Here is a 22,077-nt window from a genome sequence, read left to right on the forward strand (position 1 = left end):
GCTGCTCAGGGTCTTGTTTGGAGACAGGTCATAGCATAGCCTGTGTCAGTGCTCTGGAAAAGATAACAACACAGACACTCTCTGGCTTTCTACACTCCTGTACTTGCTTTTGCACTTCTGTGGGACAACGCATTTCAGAGTGGCTGTGCATCTACTTGTCTCTGCTGCAGAGATGATGTCACTGCTTGCAGACTGCCTAAGTCATGTCATAGTCTATCAAAGACCATAAGCATGCTTTTGACATTACTCTCAGTGCTAGGCTGTAAGTTCATGGTGGTTTGGCTTTTTTGTAATAGACTGAGAACTCAAGGGCCGTGGGGAGAGTGGATGGCTGGGGATAGGAACTCTCCAGCCACCTCAAGATAAGCAAGTTGTAGCCCTAGGATTTCTCTTGGAGCTCAAAGCAGTGTGGAGAGCTCTGTCATCTTCTTCAGAGGACTTTACAAGTTCAACTCCTTCCTGTTTCTGCCTTCATTTCAGAAAAAGAGCAAACTTCAAAGTAAGATGAAAAAGTTATTTGGAGTTGTTCACAGTCTACTTAAGTAGTAGAGGATTTCTGGCCACCATTGTAATAATTTTCAGATTACTAGCCTCCATCATAAAGTGGTAGGGGTTGAAGGGGACCTCTGGAGATCACCTTAGTCCAACCATCTGCTGATGAAGGTTCACCTAGATCAAGTGTCCAGATGGGTTTTGAAAGCTTCCAGAGAAGAAAACTCCACAGCTTCTGTGAGCAGCCTGTTCCAATGCTCCATCACCCTCAAAGAAGGTTCTCCTTGAGTTCAGGTGAAATCAACAAAAAAAATCATCACAAAAAGGGTGGTTCAGGAATCAGATATCTTAAGAGACTCCAGATCTTACAAGAAAAATGTACATGGCCACCTCCACCCTTAAACTGATTAGCAGTTGTTTGCTTGTTCCTCACTTCCTCCAAGTAGAGGTTAATGAAATGAAAGGGAAAAGTGCCCCAAATGATTGCTGATAAACTTCTGACCTACCTGAACTTGGTGACTCACTTTGTTCTCCAAATGAAAGCAGAAGTAGATCTGAGTACTGAGAATGCTCCTCCCATCCTTTGGCCAAGCAAAAGTTCGCTTTGCAGGCACTCCCATCTGGAGTGGAGAAGGTTTAAAGAGCAGGCATTAGTACAGTGTAATGCTGCTAAATAATTAAAGGCCATTCTTATGCAGGAGGTCTGGAAAACCTTTATTACAGATTTGGATGTGAATTTTCATGTATCTGGTGGGCTGTGTATTAAGACATACTTCAACATTACCTGGTAAAAATGTAAGCCAGTTGTTAGGTTGCTAACGTGTGCCAGGGCATGCTTTCCTCCCACCAGCAGGTTTGTCAGGGACTCACTCACTACTCAAAGGGCAACAGGTGACTAAAGATGCTAAAATTAGAAGAATTTGCCAAATGGAAAATACTGCTGCCCTTCACACCCCCTCCCAATGGCTATTTCTCTGCCTCAGCAGGGAGCTGACAACCTAGGATGTTCTCAAACATTGCCTGTGCTAGGACAAAGTGATAAGGCACAGAAGGGAGGATCAGTGCCTGCTTTCATGTATGGTGGTGTTGGGGTGGGGGTTTTGAGTCTGTATGGGAGTTGTAAACGCTGAAAGCCCTGGTAGTGAATCGATATTAGAAGTGTGATATAAGTGACCAGTGCAAATAGATACTCTTGTACCCACTCCTGCAGTATCAAGATTTGGCTTAAAGCTATTCTGGCAAGGAACTTAATGATAACCCACTCTGGATCTGGACGAGGAGATTGAGTCCATCATCAGTAAGTTTGTAGATGGCACCAAGCTAGGAGCAGGTGTGGATCTGTTGGAGGGTAGGAGAGCCCTACAGAGGGACCTGGACAGGCTGGATGGGTGGGCAGAGGCCAATGGGATGAGATTTAATAAAGCCAAGTGCAGGGTTCTACACTTTGTCCACAACAACCCCAAGCAGCACTACAGGCTGGAGACAGAGTGGCTGGAGAGCAGCCAGGCAGAGAGGGACCTGGGGGTGCTGGTAGAGAGTAGCTGAAGATGAGGCAGCAGTGTGCCCAGGTGGGCAGCAGAGCCAATGGCATCCTGGCCTGGATCAGGAACAGTGTGGCCAGCAGGACAAGGGAGGTTATTCTGCCCCTGTACTCAGCACTGGTCAGGCCACACCTTGAGTGCTGTCAGCTCTGGGCTCCTCAATTCAAGAGAGATGTTGCAGTACTGGAAGGTGTCCACAGGAGGGCGACAAAGCTGTGAGGGGCCTGGAGCACAGCCCTGAGAGGAGAGGCTGAGGGAGCTGGAGGTGTGCAGCCTGGAGAAGAGGAGGCTCAGGGCAGAGCTCATTGCTGTCTACAACTACCTGAAGGGAGGCTGTAGCCAGGTGGGGGTTGGTCTCTTCTCCCAGGCAAACAGCATCGGAACAAGGGGACACAGTCTCAAGTTGTGCTGGAGGAGATCTAGGCTGGATGTTAGGAGGAAGTTGTTGGCAGAGAGAGTGATTGGCATTGGAATGGGCTGCCCAGGGAGGTGGTGGAGTCGCTGTCCCTGGAGGTGTTGAAGCCAAGCCTGGCTGGGGCACTTAGTGCCATGGTCTGCTTGATTGGCTAGGGCTGGATGCTAGATTGGACTAGATGATCTTGGAAGTCTCTTCCAACCTGGTTGATTCTGTGATTCTATGGAGATCAGATACAATTCCCTTCTTCCCCCAAACTACAGCCTCTTTGTTTAGGCAAGGAATTAATTCAGCATAATAAAAAATGACCTGAACAGCCAAAATAAAATGCTTTACTCTGCTGATACAACACTCTTAGTCAGCTTTGGCCATGCCTTGGGTCAAAGGGTCTTGAAGTTCTTTCTTTTTCAGCTTATCTTTTCAATAGTAGAAACAGCTCAGGTCTTATTTATAACTTCAGTTCTGGGCATACAAAATGCAGTGACTGATCTCTTCCTACAACTTCTTTCCCCAGAAACTTGTCCCTTGCTGACCTATTTGACCTCTCTTTGTTAACTTCGCTGAATGTGTTTTACTGTCAACTGCTGCAGCTGAGCTCAGCACCCCAACACCCTTCTTTTATGTCTTCATTTTTCCACCCTAACGCTCAGCAGAGATGTCTTTACTATTGCCATATTTTATCTGCTTACAGTTTTATGCCATTTTTTTTTCTTTCAGCATTCCTTCTGCTTGGGACAGTCAGTTCTGCTGAGGCTGTATGTGTGCATTTGTGCCTGCACTTGTCTAGAATAAGTGACCTGGAAGGAGTAGTCAGATTCTCCTATCTCCTGTGTTTCAGAGTTTCCAGTCTGTATTTGCTCAGGATCAGTTCAGACTCTTGTGCTTGCACCTGCTTTGTGCTTTAAGTGCCACTTCTCCCTCTCTAACTTACCTTACTCACCTCCACTGTGTCAGAGAGCAGGTGTCTTTGTGTAGAAAATCAAGCTGAGCTCTTTCGTTCTCACTCAGAAAGTCTCCATGTGTCTTGTCCTTCTGTGACCCTTCTCACACTGTAGTTGTCTATGTGTGTGGATGTCCCAAACTGGACTCTTCTCCCTTCTAGATGGGGGCTTGCCAAGGCCTTGTGCCATGGGTACTGATTCTGCTGAAAATACTTTGCTTCACAGATTGCTGTTGGCCTCATCCCTGACCAGACTTGACGTGGGTAGTGCATTTATTGGATGCACCATGTGTGCACTTAGGGAAGAAAAGGTGATCAAATTTGCATAAAATGCACTTGTGCCAAATAAAATCTCTTAGCAAATATGCTTTTCTGCCATGCTCTCTTTCATTCCCACCTAGGATGAATCAGTGCAGCCATTAATGCAACCAAGTAAAATCCATGTCCTCCTCTTGGTACTCCATGGAGGGAACATCCTGGACTCAGGAAGTGGTGACCAGAGCTCTAAGCAGGGGGATGTCAACACCATCACAACAGTGTTCGACACAGTGATGAGGGTCCATTACCCAGCTGCTCTTGGGCACATTGCTATCAGGCTAGTCCCTTGCCCAGCCATCTGCTCTGAAGCATTTTCACTGGTGTCTAGGTAAGTTGATGCTACTTTGTCATGGAGAGACGTGTACAAAATCTCGCTCTTGGGTGGGTTGGTTGGTTTGTTTTCTTCTTTTAACTTGCTTCCCTGAAACGTTCTGCTTGTAATATTGACAGCTCTGACCATGCTTTGAGGATGCACTTATTAATATACCAGTGAGGCATTCACTCTCGATTTCATACTTTGCAGTGAATACAGCAATCATGCAGCAAGAGTCCCAGATTGATTTATTCTAATTAATCCAATAAATACTAAGGCTTTAATTCCTTGTCTGAGGGTTGTTCTGTCAGTGTAAGTATGTTGTCCTTGAAGATTTACGTTTGATGGGAGGAATAGATTTATTAAGCTCTCACCCATTCACAGAGAAATAAATGGCCTTTCTATCTTGAGGCTGTTTTTAATGAACCACAGTACTGACTGTACTGTCTGCAAATGGTTTTCCCCACTCTCTTTGTTAGGCTGAATAATTCCAGTGTCTCTTCTCCTAAATAATTCCCGTGCCTCTTGCCCTATCCAGCCTCAGCCCCTACAGTTATGACGAAGGCTGCCTATCCAACAGCCAGGATCACATTCCTCTTGCTGCACTCCCTCTGCTAGCAACCTCATCCCCGCAGTACCAAGAAGCGGTAGCCACAGTCATCGTCAGAGCCAACCAGGCCTACAGTGAGTTCGTCAAATCCCAGGAGGGCATGTCATTCAATGGCCAGGTGAGCCAGCAGCTGGTTATAGCCACCGTGAAAGGAAGAGAGAGTGAAGCAATTTCCTTCTGAAGCTCTCTTTTCCATTCATCTCTCAGGAGGGTTGGAAATGTGACAGTGTGGAGCCGCAGTAAGAAAGCGTTGTGCTTCCATTTCTTTCTTTCTGAGAGAGAGAGAGATTATTGCTTATGTTCTGTCTTGAACCTTCGGGATTCAAAGCAAAGTCCGAGCTTGTGTTCAGAAATGAAGCTACAAAGCTGTGAAGTTAATCAGTTTTCAGTGTGACTCAACTTTCCAGGGCAAGAGTTGCTACCTTTTATTACTAAAGGTGATCTCTTCTCCCATCGTGCACCAAAGCTGTTAAAGCATTCCCATCTTTACAGGACCTTTAGCAGCTCGTGCTGGAGCTGTCACAGAAGTGGAATTTTGTGGTTTTGGTTGGTTGGGTTTTTTTTTCCTTTTTGAGATTCTGCAGCTGCAGCACCCTGTAAGAGACCACGACAGAGCCTCACACCTCTGTGAGCAAAGTGACTCTCTAGCCCCACGAGGTTTGAGCTATTGGATTAGCTGTCATGTTGCACTGCTGTAGTATGATCTACTGAGCTTCATCCCAACCAACCTTCTGCCCAGGGATGTCAGTTCTGTATTGTGTCTGTCTGCTCAATACCCTTGGAGGCAGGACCGTGTTAGCTCCTCAGGGTACAAATGTAAGGCAAAAGCACAGGGAAGCTTGCCTGAGGATTGCGCGGACAGCAGGCAAGGAAGGAATCAAGCTTGGTTTTCTGAGGCTGGAGTGAGTTCCATGAGCAGAGCTCTGTGTTGCTTTCATTTCACACCAGTCAGCTGATGGGAACAGCCAGGATACATTAGCTGTGTTAGCTAACAAGACTCTGCAGGGGATGAGTGGATGTTCATTGACTGAATAGTTTTACTGATGAAAGCACTGGACATCCTCTTACTGCAGCTTTCCTAGGTGTAATCCAGCATATTAAGTGTCTGCTCAGAATTGAAATGAAAGGGCTTTGTTTTCCTCACTCCCTGCTTCTGTTGCCTTTCTCAGGTCTGCTTGGTAGGTGACTGTGTTGGAGGAATCCTGGGATTTGATGCCTTATGCTACAGCAATCAGACTGTGTCTGAGAGTCAGAACAGTAGTCGGCGAGGAAGTGTCGTGAGTGTCCAGGTAAAGATGGGAATAGGTCTGCTCACAACACCTCCATAGCCTCTGTTTTCAGTAAGGATCTTTCCATGAAACAATGAAAACCTTATCAGTGTCAAATGTGTCTGAAAGTGCACACGTGTCTCAGTTTGGGTGTGCTGGTTCTGAAGAGGGATGCTTCACCCTCTGGTGTGAAATGTCACCCACATCTGCATCTGCTTCACCCGCAGCCTTGGGATGTGTTTCTGGTGGTTTGATCTGAGATACTGTATTGCCTTCAACTAGGTCCTAGGGTAGATGGGGAAAGGAGGATGGGGAAGGTTACAATTTAGATGTGCTCCTGATTCAGATGAGTGCTAACTGCATATATTTCCAATCCCAGGATACCGACCTCCTGTCTCCTGGAATAACAGTAAACAACAGCTATTGTTCCAGTGGCTCTAATCTGGAAGCCAGCAAACAGCTTAGCAGGAGCAACATTGATATTCCCCGTAGCAACGGAGAAGATCCGAAGAAGCAGCTGCCACGCAAAAGGAGTGATTCATCAACCTACGAGCTGGACACCATCAAACAGCACCAGGCCTTTCTTTCAAGGTAAGATCTTGAAGGAGCAGAACCAGCAGTGGCCTAGAGCTGAGATTGGTGCATATGTGAAACCCAAATGTTGCTTTGTCATCCTGTGATAAGTGAAGTGGAGGGAAGTGTTTCATTTAGATTAGAGAGGTATAAATTCCAGTGTCTTCTATAGACATAAAAAAATTAACAGCTCATTTGCTGAGTAGCAGCAGGAGAATCCACCTGCTCCACTGCATCTATGTTATGGTGGCAAGAAGCCCTCATCCTGTGGCTTGATGGCTGAGGCAGGCAGGTGACTGCTGGTTTGCTGTGCTGTAGTGCAGGCTGGAGCTCAGAAAGCAAATTCATGGAAGGGAGAAACATGAAGCAAGTCCAGTGCTGTATTAATGCCAGAGCAGCTCTGAAAGCAGCTTTTGAGCTGGCTGGCCTGTTCTTGGGAAAAGACATGAGACAAGAATCTTTTCATTTTGGCCCGGTTTCTGTGAGATTGAGTTGTGCTGCCCTTTGCTGTCACAGGAGCAGAATCCCTCTGGTGGCAGAGTGCTGTGGATGAGACATCCTGAACCCTGGCTGGTTCATGGGACAGCCTTCAGCTGCACATGAGGATTGTTCTGTCTGTGTGGCTTTCTGACAAAGTAATCCAAGTGCCCAGTATGGAGCAGGGCCAGGGGATAGTACTCTGTTCCCTGCTAAGGCTTCTCAGTTATGCTAAGGTCGTGTTTTGGATTTGTTGCTCACTGTCAAAGCCCCCACTATCACATTCCAAAGCTTCTTCAGATGGACTTTCCAAAACGTGTCCATTATCTCAACCAATGGAATTTTCATAGCAGTCTCTCCATCACTGGTGATCAGTCAGGGATTACTTCTGTAAGCCTGGAGGCTTATTTTCTGTCTGAATCATCTTCTGCAGCCTATGGAACTGGGCAGCCCAGACCTTTTCCTCCTACAAGTCTGGAGGAACTGCAACATCTTCTTAATCCCTCTTTCCCCGCGTCCCAGGTACTGGGGAGCAACATCTCTGCACCAACAAACCATTGTCTGCATTGCTGCTGTGTCCAAGGCTGTTCCTTTTGCCCTGTGCCAAGCTGAAGGCTTGTCCTGTGCTTCTCCTCTCCTTCACTACTTGAAATTGCTGCTCCAAGATGCAGGGATTCATGTGTCCTGCCATGTCAGGGACCCCTCTGTCAAAGATTGGTAGGAGAAAGTCTCACAGTGAATGTTGTTGGTGCACAGAGCTCCTATATCCAGAAGCACACTTACAAAAAACACAATAAGCTGCTCAGCTATTTCCAGCAGGTTAATAAAAGGCAATCAGTCTCTTGTTCTTACCTTATCAAAACAGCCTCCTGTATCGCAGGAGAAAATATGAGTCATGCAAAAATGTGCTCTTTCTCCTCCTTGTTATTGACCTCAGGGGCATGGGCTCAGCTAAAGAAAGCAGACTGGCATCTTGATGTAGTTTTACATCAGGTTTAGAATAAGCACTGGGCCTGCTGTGGATAATGGATTGTGCAGTTTGTCATTTCAGATAGCTTTGTCCTGGCCCTTCCTGTTCCATCGGCAACCGATTGTTCCTGCTCTCAACACGAAGCACTTGGGAGTTCCTGGCAAGGGCTGTTGGTGTTCAGTGCACTGATGAATTGGTGCATCTTCTTTTCGAGTTTTATACCTTTTTAAGTCTACTTTTAGACCTTGGGTCAAAAATGAGTCTCTTCCCACAGCTCTCAAGAGCAGTATTCCCTCAGGGAAAAGGGCAGGCTGAAGCTGCCATACCAACTCTCTACACCTCTCCTGCTCTATTCCCCGGTGCAGGTAGGCTGGGGTGCAATGAATCACCTCTTCCCCTCCTGCATAACTGCAGGGTGTCACTGCCAGCTGGGGACCTTGTGCTTACAGCTCTCATTACTAAGCAGTCATCAGCAGAATGCTCCTTCGGCCTCTGTCACGAAGTAATGATCTTCCCATGTGAAAACCAAGCCATGATGTGACGTAGCCTCATGCAGGAGATTGGCAGAACAGAGCCAAGTTTTCCTAATGGGCTCAGCAGACGGGCAGCCTGGCATACGGGGGCTCTCCTGTCCATACTGATTGCAGGTTTCAGCTTGTGCCAAAGACACTCATTTTTATTCATGCATCAGAACTACCCGCTTCCCTGGGATAATGCCCAGCAAGCCAGAGCAGCATCTGGAGATTACAATCACACATTTATTTTTAAATTCAGTCCTTCTGCACAACTACATTATTTCTGGCTGTGCTGTACTTGTATTATTGTAAATGAGTTGATTTCCTTCTGAAATCCATAAGCTCTTGTTTAATTAATGCACACAGTACATCTGCTGCTTTTTAAAGGGAGAACAGGGCACTGTAGGTTGCTTGGAGCATGACAGATTCTGAGTTCCCCTTGGCTCTCATTTCTTTTGATTGCTAAAAAGACTATCAAATTCACAGTAAAAGGAGAGAAGCTGTTCAGATGGCTTAGTGGTATGAGTGCTGTCGTTGGCTTCCATTCACCACCAAGAGATGCTGTAGGAAGACGGGGGGAACACACCCAAACCTGCTTGCACCCATCCTGTCATAGCCCCTCTGCCGTCAGGACAGTCTTTCTTTCTGAGCCTTTCTTTGAATCACGTAGCTGTCGCCCCTCTTCAGCAAAAGTGAGCATGTTCTGAGTACCTTTGCATTCCTCACACGCAGCAAGCTTGAGCGCGTCGCAGCCTTGTCAGCTGAAATCATTGCAGCTCCTGCGCAGGGTGCTTGTTCCTGAACGTGCTTCGGCGCAGCGCCTCGGCAGCCTGCGATCCCGGGGAGGCTCCTTCGCAGAAACGGGAGCGTGCTCCTTTCAGCTGTCACTGCTGTAACCTCCTGTTCCTCTGGTTTTTGACATCACTGTTTTGACTTCCCCTGATCCGTGTGTCTGGCATAAGTAAGGTTGTCGTTTCCCCGCAGCCGGTGACTGGGAGAAGAGTGCTGTGCGTGTGCGTGCACCTTGAGAGGATACATGACTGCGGCAGGAGAAGGGATTTATAGCATCCTTTGGGAGTGGCATTCAGCAGAGATGCTGTCTCTGGGATGATGTGTTGCACAGTGTCTGTGTGAAGTCTGCTTTTCTTCTCAAATACCTTCATGTCTAGTCACACACTGGATGGTAGGAAGAAGTTCTTTACTGTGAGAGTGGGGGAACACTGGAACAAGTTGCCCAGGGAGGTGGTGGAGGCCCCATCCTTGGAGACTTCAAGGTCAGGCTTGATGGTGCTCTGAACAACCTTGTTTATGGTATCATAGAATGGTTTGGGTTGGAAGGAACCTTAAAGGGCATCTAGTTCCAACAACCTGGCCGTGAGCAGGGACACCTTCCACTAGAGCAAGTTGGCCAAGGCCTTGTCCAGCCTGACCTTGAACACATCTGAGGAGGGGGCCTAGTTGAGGATGTCAGTGCTTACTGGAGGGAGGCTGGTCTCTTTCAACCCAGTACATTCTATGATTCTATGATCTGAGTGTTTGCAGCTGCTCAGTTTCTGAACAGCTGTCCCAGAGGAGGAGCATGTGCGAGCGACTGCTCCGGTGCTACAGATGGTGGGGAGTGAGCAGCCCTATTTCTGTGAGCACAGCGGGGCTGGGAAGTCGCTGCCCAGCCAGGCAGTCACACGCTGCCTTCAGAAGTGGCCTTGATGAGCAAGTGCTATTGCACGTGGACACACTGCAAGTGCTGATGACCACCTGGGATTTTGACTCAGGGCCACAGAGCTGGCACAAAATGTTGCATTTGCATCGTTCCTCACTCCAGGGCTGCCATCTGAGTCTGTAGAACCTGGAAGGCAAATGAAATTGCAGCTTATTGCTTTTGGGTAGTAACAGAAGAACCTCTGAAGCCCTGGTGTGAACCAGGTTATTAGTGTTACACATCTGTCATATCCCTGTCTAATCCCAGATCTGGACTGCTGAGATCTGCATGTCATCCTAACATGAGAATGGACTCCTAGGATTTTCATCTAAGAATTCCTGCTGCTTCTTCCTCAGTGGGATATGTGAATTTAAATCTCTGTGCTAAACCTGTGTATGGCCCAGGCTGTGCTGCACACAGGTTGGATTTTGCAAAGATTTGACACCTGAAGGAGGAGGGGAAAGCCAGATGTGGTTTAGATCATTATTCCTTTTAAGTGCAGTAACCTGGAGCTGTTTGAGGTTGAAAGGTAGTTTGGTAATAACTCAACAGATGTGACCTCATGGACAGAAGTGGGAGAGTCCTGGGTGCATGATAAATAGAATGTGCCCCATGGCCCTGGAGTTAATTACCCCCAGTTCCCATTCCCAGTGAATGCCATACACTTGCATGGAAGTTACAGTGCAAACTTGGTGCACAAAGGTGTCAGAAACCCTCCTGCAGATGTTGATCATTCTTTTTCTCTTTCCCTTCCCATTTTCTTTTTTCCTTTTCAATCCTGTAACATTTATCCAACTACTACCATGAAGAAGAAATGGGTAAGCACAGCTTTCTGTAGCGTTTGAGAACAAGGTGATGGAGGGAGCTCAAATGCTGACAGCCAGAAAGCATAGCAGTAACGTGTCCTGGAGCGAAGCACTGTAAACCTGCTCTTTGCCTGCTACTCTAGTCAGTTTGGCTTGCTGGTTGTTTTATCTTGCAAATGACTGTCTTAATGGCAGTAACCAAGATTTTGATTCCTCAAAGAAAAAACGTTTTGAGGGATAGGAGTGTGTAAATGAACCCACTTGAAGCTTAGCTTTCTTCGATCTAACTATGCCAATGTGTTGTGGTGATTGTCTTGGGGGATATTTTACTGGGTAGTAAAACTGCAGCACTGAGGCGTGGTGGGTTGATTGGCACAGTTCCTTCACTGAAGAGGTGTTTTATTCACTGGCAGTCACTAATCTGGCCTTCAGTTATGAAGCAATTGTGAATATTTAAGAATTATGAATAACATTTTGACTCTGTTTTCTGTTCTTGTCCCAGTTTACATTCTAGTGTTCTGAGAAACGACCCCGGATCCAGACGATCTAGCAGCTCGACCATGTTGGATGGAGGAAATATTGGAAAGTTTGAATTTGAAATCACTGACTTCTTCCTCTTTGGTTCTCCCTTGGGTCTGGTTCTGGCACTGCGAAAAACTGTCATTCCAGCTCTTGACAGTAAGTCCTGGTGTTGAGGATGGCCCTGCTGACTTGCAAGGAGGGGTTTGGACTAGATGACTTTCAGAGGTCCCTTCCAGCTAGCAACAGAAGAAGGGGACACAGTCTCAAGTTGTGCTGGAGGAGGTCTAGGCTGGATGTTAGGAGGAAGTTGTTGGCAGAGAGAGTGATTGGCATTGGAATGGGCTGCCCAGGGAGGTGGTGGAGTTGCCATCCCTGGAGGTGTTCAAGACAAGGCTGGATGAGGCACTTAGTGTCGTGGTCTAGTTGATTGGATAGGGCTGAGTGCTGGGTTGGACTGGATGATCTTGGAGGTCCCTTCCAACCTGGTTGATTCTATGATTCTATATAAACTGCTGAGCTTGCTTAGTGGATGATGTCACCAGCTCTTGCTACAAATACAATAATTTGATGAGACAAACTGGTGAAACCCAAACATTTTTATGTAATATTTATCACACCATAAGGATCACTCTGTGCCCTAGCCAGTGCTGATGATACAATTTATTTGCAATGTACTTCCAAACATTAAGAATACTGAGCAGTTCTGGGGGTCTATAAATAGTGTGGTGAGTTGTTTTGTTTGACTAAAGTGGAGATGATAATGCCTCAGCACTTTCTTTTTAACCCAAGAGTTGTCTTTTTTTACAATATTCTAAGAAATAATCTTTTGATATTTGAGGTTTGTTTTGTTGTTTGTTTGTTTTTTTCCTTCATCTTTTTAGTCTTTCAGCTCAGACCAGCTTGTCAGCAGGTCTATAACCTGTTCCACCCTGCAGACCCATCTGCATCACGCCTTGAACCTCTTTTGGAGAGGAAGTTCTACCTGTTGCCCCCCTTTAATATTCCCCGTTACCAGAGGTTCCCACTGGGTGACGGCAATTCTGCTGTGCTGGGTAAGTCACTTTTGGTCCATAATGGCTGTCTAAAGGGTTATATCTACATTTTACATCCAGTTTTCAAAGCAATTGGGAATGACAAGACAGAGAATTTGCCCTATAAAGCTAAGCTTATTCTCAATTTACTAGGGAAGTAGTTTTCTACTAACTAAATTAGTGCCTTGTGACCCACATGCCCTTCATTTGTCACACAAAGATATCAGCTGCTGAGAGTCATGTTGTGATGACCCCTCTGTGAAGGTCTCTGTTTTGCACCTAAGCTGGTGTTTGTGATAGGAACTGAATGAAACATGATTAACTTGACAGAGTTTAGGACTTTGATGTTTGGAGGGCCAGAGAGGACTGGAAGGAGCAGAGTCAAGATGAGATAATGAGATGATTTACCTGGTTGCTTCCTGTGCTTTCTCATGGGCCAGGATACTGCAGATTGGTGAGCTGGTGACAGTGCCTAGTCCTTGCCCTCTTGTCAATGAGACACTTTGTCTTCCTAGGATTCCTAGAGTTCCTCTGCTGTCAGTGACCTCTTCACTTGCTTTACTCCACTTGTAGTTGTAGAGAGTCTAAAATGGCTGTGTGCATGATGCCCTTTTGTGTTACTGGGCTGTGTCCTGCCCGTGCCCTGCCTCTGCTCCCATTACATCAATGCTTTTGCAGTTGATACAGTAAGAGAAATTATATATTTCCCACCATCTTCACCTCACTTCTGTGCATCAACTCTCATGGTCTGTTGCAGACTCTCATTGCAAGGAGCTCTCAGGGAAGGTCACCACTGTGCAGAACTAAATTTCACCTTTCTGCTTCTCCTAAAGTTTTGGTTGCCTCGTAGGGTCAAGGCTTTGGTGCAGGAAGAACAATTGCACTGTAATTTCCCCCTTGCTGGAGGGTGTTAGTCAATGGCTACTTGAAGCCAGAATTGCAACCAACTGTCACTGCTACAAAACTAGACTTAAGAACACACAAGACATCATGCTGGCAAACCAGAGTAGAACAGCAAAGCCACCAGCTAAAATTGGGGTTTAGCTGGCTTTTTTTTTCCCCCAGAGCTGTAGTAGTTTTCCACTTGTTTAATATGTGAATCATACAGGACTAAATGAAGAGAAATATTTATCTAGAGCTGAATAATTCTGATGAAACTCTACATCATTTTTAAATTGAAAATCCAAAGCAGCAGTCTCCTATAAAGGTGTCTTTAAAGATTGTCTTGATATTACTGGAATCTAGAGGTCTGATTTGATAAATGGGCATAAACCAGAGACCATGTTTAATAAAATGAATCAAATACTTTGAGCAGGCCCCACTCACTTGTCAAATATAGCAAAGATCTTGCTGCAACACTTTTTTAAAATGCATCCACCCACAATTACATTTGTACCAGCTCAGGGAGCCTGTAGCAACTTGAAAAGCAATTTGCTTTTTGGGCGTATTCTGGGTAGCAGCTCCAAGTGGCTTCTTAAAAAAAACCACAAAGAAGATTAAATCCCAAATATTTTACCTTCTTCCTCTTAAACACATTCCAGATTGCCCTGCGCTTGCTGAAACCAGAGGTAGAAGCTCATTGACACTGAGCAACCTGCATTCTGGTTGTCATTCTGTACAGCAGCAGGGATCATACTAGTTTGCTGTGCCTCCCTAGACCTTTGAGTTGGCTGTGTTTAGAGAGAGGCTTGCTATGTGATGGAGAGGAGTTAAACAGCAATCAGCTCAGCTATGAGAAGGGCAGAGTGATTTTGAAACCCTCTCCAGGTTTGAGCCCAGTTATTTTAAGAGATGCTGCTCTGCCTCGAAGCGTAGAACTGACAAAAAAGCAGTTTTAAATTCTCACATAAGACAAAGCCTCTTCATTTCCTTATCATAAAGTAGCAGACTCTTCCTTTGCATTAGAGACACCATTTCAGAGTGATGATTTACACAGGACTGCTCTAACCATGACTTGCAAAGCCTCTATTGGTTAGTGTTCACTGTAGGACTCTCCAGAAAAGTTAACTGCTGCTCTAATTAAGCTATGTGATTTGATTGCCACACAAAAATTCAGGTGCTCAGTTCTAATTAGTTATGTACAAGACCTGTAATACTGCTCACACCTATTTCCTTGTACAGATAGATGGCTTTTTTTTAAAGTACATGATTCAGAAAGTTTCTTAGACCTTTGTTTTTTGTTTTGTTTTGTTTTTCATGTTCCCATTTGTACTAACTCTTGGGTCCCTGTTTCATTACAACTGATCTGCAGAGTGAAATCAGATTCACATCCTTGCTTTGCGCTGTGTAGGCTGAGTCTGAGTCAAGTAAATCTCCCCTTAGAGCATACTTTTTTCCCCTCATAGTAAAAAGATTTCTATGGATTTGCTGGGCATTTATGGATTTGGCTCATTGGTTAAGAGGACTCCCTCTTGTTGTTGAAATGCCGTCATTGTGCTCTCCTCTCCTACCAGTTAATCTCTTTGATGTGGGTCTATCTGGAAAGCCACCCATGTTTTGTTCCTTTTACTCTATTTGGAGGTTGTCTTTTCATTGAAGACTCATAGTTGAAGTGCTCAGTTGTAACTGTTTGTATGTTAACACTTTGTGGACGCGTGTCTGTTGTTCTTTGTCCTTCTGTTTTGTTTTTTTCCCCATCTGCTTCTAGTTGAGACAATCCAGAACAATCCCATCCTCCTCATGGAAAGTAACCCTCTGGGTGCTCTCCAGCACCAGGACAGCTTCATGGAAACAAGTATCCCCGTTCCTGTACTGAATTGGCAAGATGTTTCCAATAAAAGTGCTGGTTTTGCTGAGTGTGTGTAATCTACACTTTTGTATTGTCTGTGGTGTTGGGTACTTGGGGTGCTTTTTTGAGATCATACTGTTGCCTCCTGGAGTTGAAATCCTCATCCTGTATCTCAATGTGTGCCACATGAAATAACCACTTGGGACGGGTCCAGGAGACCCACCATGGAAAATAACCATGCTGAGATTACAAACTTGGTCCCATTCTGGTGTTGATGCTAGAAGGGAAGACTGCTGCCACATACTCACTGTTGTCCATCTGTGGTGGCTGTGCTGCTGGAAGGAAGCTTTGGCACAGAAAGACAGAGTCCGCGGGTGGCCCTGCGGGATCCCCAGGGAAAGGGTGGATTGTCTGCAGCGTGCAGCCCCCAGCAGTCACCCACACTGCACCACGGCCAGAAGCCTAACTGGTATCTGTGTCAGACCAGATTCTGTCCACTTGAGTATTTTGTGCCTGGACAGCCCTCATGGCTCTGCTGAGTACAGTGACTGAGGCTTTCAGACCCCACGGTGGCTATATGTGTTGGCTTTTGACAATTATTTTCTCAATTCTGCCTTAAAAGCAAATTTTGATGCATTTGGTTTTGCCTTATTTTCCATCCTAAATGCTGCATGGCCTCATTTATTCTGGTTGTGGCTGGTGCTACGCCTGCGATTTTAGTGCGACTTGACTTTGAGTTTTTTTCTTCCTCGTGTGTCTTACTTGCCCCTTCTCACCCCCTTTTTTCAGTGTTGAGCATTGAGAGCTTGGTTCTGCTGCCTGGTTGTCTTTTACAAGCTGACTCTTGCTGTTTGTGAGCCATCCAGTGTGTTATGTGGTCATACAGGATGGCAACAGTACTGACTATTGCAGACAGGCTCTGCCTTTGTCTTTTGAAGATGTAGATGATTTTCAGGTATGCAGTTGCCATGTTGCCTGTACTGTGATGTTCTGTAACAAAGCAGAGAGGAAGGATCTGGCACTATTAATTAGTCACTTTGGAGATCACTAATGAAATGCTATTTAGCTGTCATCTGACATTTCCTTCTGTCGGGTCTGAGCTTTTAGAAGCTTCTCTGCTCTTTACCTTGTGCATCAAGAGCACAGTGTGGCCAAGCAGTGCTTGGCTTGATCATACCAAGTGCTGAATCACTGTTCAGCCACAGGACTGCAGGAAATGTCCAGAATCATAAAATCTTAAGGGCAAAATAAGTCTGTGTTGCTCTTGATCTCAGGGTAGCAACTGCAGAGTGCCCAGCGCTGGCCAGTTACTCTAGCACAAGCAGGGTCTGGCCTGTGCTGAGCAGCTGGCAGCTTTCCTTTTTTTTTTCTCCTTTGTTTTTTTCATTTTTATTGAACTTGAGACATTTTTTATTGCTTTCAGTATTTTCTGCTTTGGTGCCACAGCTCAGCCTGCAAATAGCACATATTGAAAGCTGCCACAGATACCCCAAGGACTGAATGCAGTGCCAGCAGTACATTAAGGTGGTGGCCCAGTGCTGTTCACTTAGTGGAAACAATTAGTAAGAACATTGACAAATGAGTCCATAAATGAAATGTCACAGCACTAAAATGAGTATTAAAGATCCATAGGTAGGCAGAAAGAAAGTGATTTTGCTTCTTATGTCATCTCTCTTGAGTTGAATCTCAGTTATTGTACTGGCTCAACGTGCACACGCTGCAGTTTGTGCAGCTGCAGATCCTTTGCTGGTAGAGAAGGTGCTCAGGGCACCACTCAGGCCAGATCTCCTTTTCCTGAAGCTTCCTTGTTCAGATAAATTCTGCCTTCAGATTACAAAGTGCACTTCAGCCAGTGCAGTCAATGGGAGGACAGCTTTAGTGACATGCAGAACAGCTAATCTTGATGAAAGTCTTGCTACTGCTGGGCCTGGTCCAGCCATCTGACTTCACCCTCTGCACAAAGTGCTTGCCCAGAAAACCTCCCCACAGTTGTCAGGACCCAAGATGTGGCTGGGGATGCCACCTCTGCAATGTCGAGGACTTTGGACTGTTCCTGTTAGGAGCAGGAGTGGCTGCAGGTGCTGGGGTCAATCTGTGGCACCATCTGTGAGATCCCACCCCGACCACCACACTTCCCAGGGAAACTCCTGTGATTTGAAGATTGCAAGAGCGACACTGCACACAGGATTTGGTGCAAAGAACACACAGTGCTGAGGAACTTACTTGTTAAGGCAGAGGGTTTGTGCACGTAGGGTCCTGGGGCTTCATCTGGAAGTTGCTGTTGCTGCTTTGGGCTTGAGGAAGTTTGACTAAAGGAACAGTGATGCATAAAATGAGGTTTCTGTCCACACTTCCTGCCCTGCCTTTTCCTGGCCCTTGTTTTTCTTAGAAGATGACCTTTTTTGGGGGCAAATGGTGTGTAGTCTGGGAGAAGCATGGGGTTTTTGAAGGCACTGGGGAGATCTTAAGCCTTTGAGTGCTTAAAAGGGCCTGTAATGGGGACAGGGTTTTTTTTGTAGCAGGGCCTGTTTCAACAGGACAAGAGGTGATGGTTTGAAATGAAAAGAGGGAGATTTAGACTAGAGATAAGGTAGACATTTTTCACAGTGATGTTCTTGAGGCACTGGCGCAGGTTGCCCAGAGGGGTGGTAGATTCCCCACCACTGGAAACATTGAAGATTAGGTTAGGCGAGAGGCTCTGAGCCACCTGATCTAGTTGCAGAGGTCTCTGCTCATTGCAGGGAGGTTGAACTTAGACAAATTTTAAGGTCCTTTCCAGCCCAAAACATTCTATAATTTTATGAAAAGGGAGCAACTGGAATGGGCCAGAGTTCAGCAGTGCTGCTGCCAGTCAGCACTTTGGCCCCTGCAGAGCAGGCTCCTGCCACCAACTTTGGCAATACTAAACTGTTGTTCAGTAATTCTGAAACAGTTTAGGGCTATTATAGTAGTGAAAATTGCCCCTCTGGTGATACTAACTAGGATGGTGTTGGAAGGTCTCTTGAGATTGAGTCATTTGTTTTAAAAATCCCCATCTGGGCCCAGGAAAGTGAAAGTGGCTAAACCAAGCAAGTCCCAGATACCACTGTTTATTCACTTTCCACTTTCTGGGTTCTCCAAAAAGGAGATAAAATTCAGGCAGAGCTAAGGGCAGATATGTTAATGGAGCCAGAGCCATGGCTGACACAGGCAGCACCTCATTTGGCCCAACTTGTCTCCCCCGTGGCATTGCTGTGGCACTCTTCAGCATGTTTCCAGCTGCTCTCTAATTCAAGCCATTCGTGGCGCGTTTAACAGAAGGATGCTCAGGCTTTACTGGCAAGTGTTAGCAAAACCTGAACCTGGTATTTTCTTAACACAGACCAAACCAAACCTCTCCTTGAATCTGACCAACTCAGGGGAAGAGAGGAGAAGGGGTAACTGGGAAAGTGATGAAAGGGTTGTCTCAGGTCATGCAGAAATTGCACCTTTTACCCTTGAGACCTTTGTGGAGCAAACGCAGCTCCTGGCTTGGCTCATGTTGTCTGAGTACAGCCTCCACTTGAATTGTCCTCTCTCGTGATGGTGCTTTCTGCAGTAAGAAAGCTGTTCTGACCTGCTGGAGCTGGCTGGGTTGCAGATGCTGGTGGCAGCCTTGACAGCCAGCAACTCAAGGCAAGGTGAGGAGGAAAGTGCTCAGAAAGTGATGCTGATAATGGCCTTTCAGGCACAATGTGGGCAGTGTGTGCAGCTCATCATCAGGTCAGGCTCCCGCTAAGGCTTAGATCTTGCAGTCCACAAAGCTTTTACACAGAGCAGCTTGTGGCCTGATTTTCCCTGCAGAGAACAGAATTCTTTTGTGACACTCAGCTACACGTTTTCTGCTTCAGACATTCCCTTTCCCTTCACTGCAGTGGGATTTGTGTGGGCACAGACACTGCTGGTGCAGACAGAGATGGGAGGAAGCAAATCAGTAGCCCCAAGCTAAAAAAGATCACTATTAAAATAACCCAGCTGCCAAAACAGCTCCCCGTGTCAGCCCCATACTGGGATTAAATCCAAGGATATCTAAAATGGGCTAAAATAGGTGGAGGATGTGGGTGTGTGGGAGCAAGATACATTCCCTGTGGCATCTGCCACCTGGCTGGGCACAAAGCAGTGCCCTGTCTGATACCTGGGAATAAAGCTGAGATGCTGCTCCTCAGGTACAGCAGAGATGGGCAATGTTAAGGCAATAATAAGTAGCTTTGCTTTTGCATGTTACTGTCATACTGGTGCTGCCTGCTATGAAGGACTTGGAATTGGCATCATAAACCCCCTGCAGTGCAGGATCTTGGCATGGCCCGGAGACAATTCAGCCTTGTGGCTTCCACAGAGGGGTGCACTGTTGTAAGGATAAAACAGACCTGCACAGATTGTGTCCTGCCTTTAACATCTCTGTGTTTGCCGTCCCTGCACCTTCTAGGTCCTTTTCCCTCCACCACATGCATAAGGTCCCTGCGAGCATGACTTTAAACCCTCCTTTTCTGTATTTGTGTACTAAAAGGTTAGGCTACACTTGGTAAACCTCAGGTTAGGATCTAAAAACCCAGACTTGCACCTTGTACAAAGCAAGCTCTGTTTTCACAGAGACTGAGCACTCCCCGGCCAGCCAACACCGATTGGAGATGTAAGTGCACAGCACCAGACTCCCTCCTTTCGTTTAACGAATGTTGGCTGTATCCATGGGCAATAAACACGAGCTCAAATGTAGTCCTTGCCAGGCATGAACATGTTTTCTTGGTGGTTTTTTTTTTTTTCTTTTGTGCATTCAAGCTTCTATCTTGGAGGTGTTTTAAGTGTTTCAAGAAAACAAACAACCCCCATCTAAGGAGTTTTTTTGTTGTTGCTCTCCCTACCTTGGTGATTTTGTCTAGATGTGAATATGTGAAGTTGTGTGTATTCACATCTGTATGTATGACACATGCTTCTGTTAGTGCTGCTTGAATAAGTCTGCCTGGATTTTCCTTTGGGGTTTTGGATTTGCTTTTTGAGCTACTTATTTTGCTTCTCTCAATCGAAGACTGCTCCTTCAGCCACATGTCTCTTTGCCTGCTGTGGTGTTTGCTTTCTTTTCAAGCCAGAGCTCTGATGAAATATGTTTCTTTCTTTTTTATTGATTCCAATCAGTTCTGAAAGGTTTTTGCATCTGCCAACCTTGTTTGCCTCCTTCCTCCTCCCCTCGAGTTCATCTTGCCCAGCCTCTGTCTGTTGGTCTAATATTTTGATTTCCCTGTTTCAACTTTGTAGCAGATGTTGTTCAGTCTCATGGTGCCGTCTTCATGGAAAACTCGTCCCTGTCCACCCCCATTTCAGCCCCTCAGTTCAGGGGCTTCCGGAGAGCCAGTGAGATCAGCATTGCCAGCCAGGTCTCAGGAATGGCAGACAGTTACACTGCTTCCAACATAGCCAACAGTAAGTGTTTCACCCCCTCCGAGACTACCTCTCGCTGCCGCACCGCTCTCGCAGCGCCACACACCGGGCCAGAGCCACGCAGCTTGTCTGTCTGTCTGTCTGGGGTTGTACTTTCCACTCGTGACAAAAAGTTAGAATTACTCCATCTTCACCTGGTTTTGCCATAGTCAGTGTCACTTGTTATCACATTCCCTGGAGAAACAGGTGATGTATTTGGTTACACACGTTGGAGGGTGCTGCTGCTGATCAGTTCTTCCCCAGAATGTACTGATAATTGGTAACTGAGCAGCAGTGGCTGCTCTGCACGGTGAGGGTTAATCCAGAGGCATGTTTGTGCTGATAAGTCGTGCAGAACTGGTAAGGATCCGCACTGCCAGGGTGATAATGCAGGATGTGGCTCGATGCAGATCACTTAAATGTGGTCCACAAAACTAGGCATGAGTAAGCCCCTCTGTAATGCTGAAAGGGAGGAAGAGATTTGGGTTATATATTGCATTAAAAATCCATCTCTTCTGTAGCCCGCAGGGCAGCTCAGAGTCAGCCACTCACCCATATCCCAGAGCCAAATGAGGAATAAAAAGGATTTTTAATTATTTATTTTTCCTAAGACCTGTATAACTTCCCAACTAATACACCGGAGGACAACAGCCTGTGTTAACACTTCAGCCCCTCATTTGTTTCAGCTGAGGTGTGAGATTTTAAGAGTCCTGAGGGATGGATCTCTGATGACTTAGACCAAAAAAAAAAAAAAGGCTGAAAAGTAAGACATTTCTTAAAATAAAACCCAAACCAGCAGCAACAGCAAGAAAAACCTCATAGCACAAAAACCTTCAACCCAAACTCTTGTCACAGTAGGTGGCAAAATTTAGAGATAATCCATTCCTGGCACGTTAGACTACAGGGCTATGAACGTCTCAGTAATTAATTGATGAGGTTAATAATGCTCCCCAAGGCAGCAGTTAGTGGCTGAAGGTCTGTGGGTGCTGCTCAGGGGCTGCTGTAACTTCTTGCCCTGCTTAAGGCAGCACTCTACAGCAGAGACAAACTACCTGTGGTTGACGCCTTGCTCCCTGGGTGAGTTCTTCTCCGTGTCCTGGTAAGACATCTTGCCAGGCACTTGCTAAGTATTAGTCTGCTTGGGAATAGGGATCCTGGGGAAGCAGGTGTTTGTTTTGTGCTGCTTTCACACCCATGGAGAGCTGCACAGCTCGACCAGCCAGGAGGGGAAGCAGGGGATGGTGGTTGCTCATTGTGAGGTGTTTACACTAGGGCCATGTGACGGAGGGATCCTGCCTCTGTGAGCCAACAGCAGGATCAGGCCCATGCCACGCTTGCCTCTCTCTGCTTTCTCTGCACTCTACCTGATAATTAAGCTTCTGGTTTGTGTAATTTATTCCTCCACACACTTCATGGCCATCGAAACCTA

At 46.2% G+C, this 22,077-nt stretch overlaps 1 protein-coding gene across 9 annotated transcripts in view; it reads left to right on the plus strand.

Moving 5' to 3' along the window:
• The window catches only part of PITPNM2 (phosphatidylinositol transfer protein membrane associated 2), a 148,988-nt gene that overhangs the window by 113,409 nt on the left and 13,502 nt on the right, over positions 1 to 22,077 (plus strand). For 5 of the 9 annotated variants that reach the window (XM_064168976.1, XM_064168974.1, XM_064168980.1 and 2 more), the window contains 8 exons: positions 3,790 to 4,034; positions 4,558 to 4,747; positions 5,799 to 5,918; positions 6,277 to 6,488; positions 11,440 to 11,615; positions 12,341 to 12,511; positions 15,138 to 15,287; positions 20,487 to 20,651. In XM_064168976.1, the coding sequence (XP_064025046.1) occupies positions 3,790 to 4,034; positions 4,558 to 4,747; positions 5,799 to 5,918; positions 6,277 to 6,488; positions 11,440 to 11,615; positions 12,341 to 12,511; positions 15,138 to 15,287; positions 20,487 to 20,651 (1,429 nt within the window). The remainder of the gene's footprint in view (positions 1 to 3,789; positions 4,035 to 4,557; positions 4,748 to 5,798; positions 5,919 to 6,276; positions 6,489 to 11,439; positions 11,616 to 12,340; positions 12,512 to 15,137; positions 15,288 to 20,486; positions 20,652 to 22,077) is intronic. The other 4 variants (XM_064168979.1, XM_064168981.1, XM_064168978.1 and 1 more) reach the window with 3 other exon arrangements.

Source organism: Pogoniulus pusillus, chromosome 30 (assembly GCF_015220805.1).
Source record: "Pogoniulus pusillus isolate bPogPus1 chromosome 30, bPogPus1.pri, whole genome shotgun sequence".
NCBI classification, from domain to species: Eukaryota; Metazoa; Chordata; class Aves; order Piciformes; family Lybiidae; genus Pogoniulus; species Pogoniulus pusillus.